Source organism: Lasioglossum baleicum, unplaced genomic scaffold, assembly GCF_051020765.1.
Source record: "Lasioglossum baleicum unplaced genomic scaffold, iyLasBale1 scaffold0063, whole genome shotgun sequence".
NCBI lineage: Eukaryota > Metazoa > Arthropoda > Insecta > Hymenoptera > Halictidae > Lasioglossum > Lasioglossum baleicum.
The window spans coordinates 601,807-609,319 of record NW_027469123.1 but is presented as its reverse complement, the minus strand read 5'-3'; the positions used below and the strand labels follow the sequence as shown (position 1 = coordinate 609,319).

Here is a 7,513-nt window from a genome sequence, read left to right as displayed (position 1 = left end):
CAAAGATGCAACCTGCTGGTCGACCCCCCTCCTTTTATTTTATAATACTTCATAATATTCTATATATATTTTATATTCTATATTATAAATTTTATCTTTATCTCTTATTCCCTTTATTTTGCCCCCCCCCTTCTTATGTTTGTTGTGTCTTGTCCATTGTATTTATTTACTTATTATTATTTATTTATTTATTGACTTTTATTTTATCAATTTCATCTATACACGTTTTGACTATTGATTTTATCTTTTATTTTATCATATTTTTAAGTTTTATGCGTGTTCGCGATACCTTCGATCTTATCGGAACACTCTAAATATTTATTTTATCGCCGGTTCACGTGAGGAAGGAATTAGTCCAGGTTGGATTGAACAACGCGAGAACCTCGTTTTAAATAAACACTTCGTCTTTATTAGCTAATAGTAGGAACACGGGCTCCTTGGTCCTAGACCGTTTGCTTTCTCGATTCGCTCGGCGCGATACTCTGCTTGTCGTACGTGTGTTTTCGATTCGCGGTTCTAAACGCTTCTGTTCGAATTCGCTCTCTCACGGGCAACGGAGACTTCGCGACGCTCGCATTGTTTTTCTCCGCTGCTCGCGATCTTCTTGAGCGCTAACGGTCATCGCTAAGGTGTTTGAATTTAAACTCCTATACATGAAAGTAGCGCGCTGGCGAGATCGAGCGTACCGACTCAGCCGGAACAGACCGCCCGCCTCGTATCCGCCAGGTACGATCGGTAACGCTTATATGTGTGCAATTACAAATCAAATTACTTACAACCTATGAGTAACGTTACTCCGCTTCGCACGCCGCGATCGGTAAAGGGCAGATCTGGGCGATTGGCCTCACAAAGGTAGAGGTAGCGGTTCGGACCGTCACCACACGGACCTTGCCATCTTTTCCTGTGCAGCAGGCAATAACACGCGCTAAATCCCACTTGCATGGTGGTAATAGATGGTTCTTCAATAAGACCATCCTCCCTACACGGATATTGGGAGTTTCCTTAACCCATTTATGTCGTTGTTGTAGCGAGTGTAAATAGTCGTGATGCCAAGCGCGCCAGAAATGCTCGTACATGTGGCGAACGCGTTGATAGCGAGATAGACGATTTTCGTTTACATTTAGAACAGTTTCTGCGGGGACGGTGGTCAATGGGACTCCAATCAGAAAGTGTCCCGGCGTTAATACCGTAAAATCGTGTGGATCGTTCGACATTGGAAAAATTGGCCTCGAATTTAGACAGGCTTCGACTTGACAAAGTAGCGTATTGAACTCCTCGATAGAGAGGGTATGGTTGCCCACAACCCGACGCAAATGGTGCTTCATTGCTTTGACCCCGGCCTCCCAAAGACCACCGAAGTGAGGAGTCGCGGGAGGTATGAAGTGCCACGTGGTTCCGTCGATGGCTAGGCGAGATGCCAGGTTGGCGTCTTTGGTAATTGTCCGAAACGTGCGGGAGAGCTCTCTGTCAGCTCCTTGAAAAGTCGTTCCGTTGTCGCTGTATAGATCGCTGGGAATTCCGCGGCGCGCTACAAATCGGTTGAGCGCGGCGAGAAACGCGGTAGTGGTATAATCCCCTACGCGTTCAAGGTGTATTGCACGTGTGGAAAGACATACGAACAGAGCAACGTAATTCTTTCGGGTACGTTGACCCCGGCTCGTGACGGGTAGTATGTAATAAGGACCGGCATAGTCGACGCCGGTATGTAAAAACGCTCTCGAGGGAGTGACTCTCGCGGACGGAAGGTCACCCATAATTTGTGTTGGTGTACTTGCCCGATGGCGCGTGCAAGCGACACAACGATAAATACGGAATCGTACCATATTTCTGGCTCCAATGACCCAATACATTTGACGCATGATTCTAAGCGTTAATTGTGGACCTCCGTGAAGGGCTCGAAGGTGAGCATGGTCGACAATGAGCTCAGCTATTCGACCGTTGGGGAGGATGATGGGATGTTTCTCATCATACGGCAATGTAGAGTGTCTCAGCCGCCCGCCAAGACGTACGATGTTATGTTCGTCCAGAAAAGGGTGTAGTTTGAGCAATGGGCTCTTCGATGGGAGAGCGCGTCCTTGGCGGAGCGCTTGAATTTCATTTGGAAAGGCTGCGCACTGGGCTGTTCTGCACCAGTACAGTCGTGCCTCGTTGACATTTACGGCCGTTAATCTCGTCAGAGTTTTTGGCTCCGACGATTGTTTGGGTCTCGCGTTCGTTATGAATCTAAGGATGTAGGCGGTGACTCGAAGGAGTTTCGGCCACGAAGAGAATTGCTCGGGCAATTCCATGTTTGTCGTTTCCGGCGCCACGGTATGAACCCTGCCCCCTCGAAGTTCTGCGATCACGGTAGCATCATGATTTGGGTCGGTTTCCCGACAATCAGTTCGTCGAGCAGGCCAATGTTGAGGCGATTTTCCAAGCCATGGTGGCCCGTGCCACCATAACGCGTGATCTCTAAGTTCGCTCGGAAGAATGCCGCGGGACGCGCAATCAGCCGGATTTGAGGCAGTCGGAACATGTCTCCATGACGCCGAAGGGAGTCGTGACTGAATATCCGCGACACGGTTAGCCACGAATGTGTTCCACGTGGACGGATGCTTATTCATCCAATCGAGAACGACTGTAGAATCAGTCCAGCAATATATCGGTGCGGTGGGACACTGCAGAGTGGAAAGAATCGACTCTATGAGTTTCGACAATAGAACTGCGGCATTAAGTTCGAGACGCGGAATGCTAAGGGTTTTAAGCGGAGCCACCTTAGATTTCGCGGCTATCAAGGTCGTCTTCACGCTCGTGTTAGCTTGAATCACGCGGATGTATACGGCGGCCGCGAACGCCCGACTCGACGCGTCGGAGAATCCGTGTAATTCGTACTCGGCTGTGGTAGACGTTACTCCGGTCCAACGGGGAATCCGGATTTCGTTCAAGTCTTGGAGTGACCGACAATACGATTGCCATTTTTCGAGAAGATCGGCAGGAAGCCTTTCGTCCCAGTCACGCTCGCGCATCCATAACTCCTGGATCAACATTTTTGCCGTGATTACGATAGGAGTGGCCCATCCCAAAGGGTCGAATAGCTTGGCGATGGAAGACAACACGGTGCGTTTAGTTGAGCCAATGTCACCCGGGATATGGGTTTTGAAAAGAAATGTATCGGTCCGCGGGGACCACGCTACTCCAAGAATTTTCAGACTCGTATCGACCTCTAGGGGATGGTCCAGTGGAACTTCGTGTTCCCCCTGAGGAATCTCAGTGAAGAGGGTAGGATCGTTAGTCGACCACTTATGCAAGTGGAATCCACCGGCTAGAAGCAAGGCTTGTAATTGACGGCACATCTCCCGCGCGGTGTTGATGTCGTCAGCGCCGAATAGTACGTCATCTACATAGATGTTTTGTTGCAATATAGTCTTAGCAAGAGGAAATTTGTCGCCCTCATCATCGGCTAGTTGATTCAGTACGCGAATAGCTAAATAGGGTGCACACGCTGTACCGTAAGTGACGGTAGTTAGTCGACAGGGTCTCACAACGTCGCTACCAGGGGGACGCCAGAGTATGCGCTGATAATCGCAATCCAGCGGGTGCACGCGAATTTGGCGGAACATCTTGGCGACATCCGCAGTCAGGACAAATTGATGCTGTCTCCAACGCGCGATAACAGCGAACAGTTCGTTCTGCAATTTGGGGCCTACTTGTAAATATGTGTTGAGGGACGTTCCGTTTGATGTAGCGCACGATGCGTTAAATACGACTCGCAGTTTTGTCGTTAGACTATGTTCCTTTATCACGGGATGGTGTGGAAGGTATACTGCTGGGACGTTAGACTGCTCATTTAACGGAACAAACTCCATATGTCCGAGCTCTCGATATTTCGCTAAAAAATCGTGATATGCTTGCGCATGTCCTGTATCTCGCTCCAGGCGTCGCTCGAGTCGTGTGTATTGACGCGTCGCAATTGTCAATGACTCCCCGATCGGCGGGGGGAACGTTTTAAAGGGAAGGCGTACCACATAACGTCCCGCTTCGTCCCGCTGGTGCGTCTCTCTAAAATGTCTTTCGCATTGTTTCTCATCTTCGGTAAGATGCGGTTTCACGACTACTTCTTCGGTTTCCCAAAACCGTTTTAGTAACTCGTCGGCTTCCGCGTTGACCATATGAATGGACGCGACGTTAAAATGCTCAGCTGACTCCCCACCGGTAGAGGGTCCGGAAAGTATCCAGCCGAATATCGTTAGTTGTGCAGTCGGACTGCCGAAGGGGCCTTGGCGAAGGTCATTAAGGAGAATCGCACCATAGAGATCTGCGCCAATAAGTAAATGTATCGGACAGTTGTCGAAGGGTTCAGGATCCGCGAGCTCCAGCCCTTGTAAGTGTGGCCAAGACGCGACCGGGCGTGTCTTTGTTGCAGCATATGAAGTTATCCGTTGAAATACGTACACGTTAATTGGGAGGGACGGTCCCTTCCCATGTACCGGTTCAATCCCAAGATTGAGGAATGACTTGGATTTCCCGCTATATGTGTCGCCAAAACAGTTGACGGTTAGACTTGTTTTTTGCCTCCGAGTGCGTAACGTCTGTGCTAGTGTTTCGGATATGAAACTGTATGTGGAACCTTGATCGAGTAAGGCCTTTGTTTGTATCATGCGGCCTTCTACCGTGCGAAGGATGACACGTGCTGTCGCAAGAATAACCGATTGGGCGCGTGTTTGGGTTTGAAGTACTGTGTGTACTAATGACGTCTCGTTGGCAAAGTCGATTCCGCAATCGTTTGAATTCGATATGGCGTTCTCGGAACCGTTCGCTGTCGTACGCTTGGCGGAGGCACTCGCGGGAGTGCTGATTTTCGTTGGAGGGTTACGGCCCGCCATCGAGCTGTCGGTATCGCGATGTAACGACGTATGATGCGCTTGACTACATTTGTAGCATCTTGATTGACTGCGGCACTCGTTCAAGCAGTGCCCTTTACGTAGGCAGTTCACGCAACATTTCAATCGTTTTACGATAACGAGGCGGCGTTGTAGATCGGCACGGTTATATTCGTCACAACGATAGAGGGGGTGACTCCCGGAACAATGCGGACATTTATTCGTGGTCGCACTATTGGGTTGTACGGTCGCTATATGCGTTTTCGCAACGGTTCGAGACGCATTGGAGGTGCCTGTGGAGGGTCCATCTAGACCACGCATTCGCGTATTAATGAACGCAATGAACTGCTCCCACGTCGGAGGGTCATAGGATTCTCCGAGTTTGAGGTTCCATTCGTGACGCGTTCGCGGAGCCAGTTTTTGGCTAAGAGTATGGACCAGCCAATCGTCCCAATTATCTACCGGACGGCCGAGATTTTTGAGGGCGGTGATTGACGAGTCCGCCGTATCGCGCAACGCACGGAGTCCGTCTGCAGTTTCGTATTTCATTACCGGTGTGTCCGCAATCGCGCTTAGATGAGTCGTTATGAGGAGTCGCGTGTTCTCGAACTCATCGTTGAGTTTCTTCCATGCGTGGGTGAAATTCGATTCCGTGATTCTAATATTACTCAATAACTTAAGCGCGGCGCCTGTTAAACTGGCTTTAAGATAATGAAGACGTTCGACATTCGTTAACGTTTCATCGTTTATGACCATCGATTGGAACATGTCGCGAAAATCCTCCCACTCAATACGAACACCCGAGAATGTCGGTACATCGATACGTGACAATTTTGTCTTACGACCTGTGACGCCCTTAGTGTGGTCCTTGGAATCGTCTCCGGCTGTGTGGGTGGATGGGTGGTTGGTCAGTGTGTGGAGAATCTCGGACATGTAGTCGGTAGTCGTCAGATACACGTCCTCCGCTTTGGAGAAGGCATCAGTCGCGAAGTAGTTCAGGTCTATGCGGTCAGCCTCGGTGGATTCCTGGTGTAGTTGTGTGTCCAGTTGTTGACACCTGTCCCAGAGTACGTCCAAGGCCTTCATTCGGTTTTTAACCTTTGCAGTAGTATAGTTTTGAACTCCCACTTTTTTCAAATTGGGCAAGGCGCGTTCAATTTGAGTGATCGTCCTTTCTTGCTCGACGATAACACGTTGGAGGTCATCCATGGCTAATTTTAAACTGGCGCACTGGTTTTGCTTTAACGGTTTCCCGAGTGGGTTTGAACTCACTAACCGTACTTACTAGAAGAGATTGTTAATGTCTTTTGGTCAATCGGAGTGATCCGATTGCACAGCACTGTCCTCGGCAATTGTTCTCCTCACGATATTATAAAGATCCGGCTCGAAGGACCATAAAATGTTCGCGATACCTTCGATCTTATCGGAACACTCTAAATATTTATTTTATCGCCGGTTCACGTGAGGAAGGAATTAGTCCAGGTTGGATTGAACAACGCGAGAACCTCGTTTTAAATAAACACTTCGTCTTTATTAGCTAATAGTAGGAACACGGGCTCCTTGGTCCTAGACCGTTTGCTTTCTCGATTCGCTCGGCGCGATACTCTGCTTGTCGTACGTGTGTTTTTGATTCGCGGTTCTAAACGCTTCTGTTCGAATTCGCTCTCTCACGGGCAACGGAGACTTCGCGACGCTCGCATTGTTTTTCTCCGCTGCTCGCGATCTTCTTGAGCGCTAACGGTCATCGCTAAGGTGTTTGAATTTAAACTCCTATACATGAAAGTAGCGCGCTGGCGAGATCGAGCGTACCGACTCAGCCGGAACAATGCGGGTTGACCAGGGGGGGTGGGACGGGGGGAGGGGACAGACGCGAGCCGGAACTCGCCTCTGTCCCCTCCTTGTCGCGTGCGGAAAAAATACAATGCAGCGGGTACGAGTATTTGCACATGTATAAAAATCGGATGGCGCGGTAACAAAAATTCTACATTATACAGCACAAGTTGCAGCAATGCATGCGCATAAGTTAAATTACCTGCATACCGCCGTTTCCTCAAACTGTGTGTTCATAACTGGCACTGGGAGGATCGCAGTGCCACCACTGCGAAGAGGCCCAGGACTCTGCGCGGCATACGCTGGAAGAAAGTCTAGCGTGGTCTGCGCCTCGCAGAGGCCTAACGGGCGTTATTGGGATGGACCTCTCGTTGCCGGTCGTGGTCGACCACATGATCGACAGCGAGAGGTCACGAGCAGCGTTTGCCTCCTTCTGCGAGATTGTGATAACCCAGAAGGAGGCAGCGGAGAGGGAGAGGGAAGCCGACCCCCCCCGCCACCAGGAGGTTAGCATCGGCTGGGCAACCCCGTCGAGGCCGACGGCCCCCTGTAAGGGGCCGCAGACGTAATGGCGGCGGTGGGACTACTTAGTACTTCCACCGCCGCCAAGGGGTGCCGGCCGTTAAGGCGCCCCCGGGGTGGGCAGGTCGCGGGGGGCGAGGTGGAGCAATAATCCCCTCCCCCCGTCTACAAAGATGCGACCTGCCGGTCGACCCCCCTCCTTTTATTTTATAATAGTTCATTTTATTCTATATATATTTTATATTCTATATTATAAATTTTATCTTGATCTCTTTTTCCCCTTTATTTTGCCCCCCTTC

General features: G+C 50.0%; 1 protein-coding gene across 1 annotated transcript; it reads right to left on the bottom strand.

Annotated features, from left to right (window-relative positions):
• Positions 1 to 791: 791 nt before the first annotated feature.
• On the bottom strand, positions 792 to 6,071 carry LOC143219711 (uncharacterized). Its single transcript, XM_076445585.1, has one exon. It carries the CDS (start codon positions 6,069 to 6,071, stop codon positions 792 to 794), a length of 5,280 nt encoding a protein of 1,759 aa, XP_076301700.1.
• Positions 6,072 to 7,513: the final 1,442 nt, after the last annotated feature.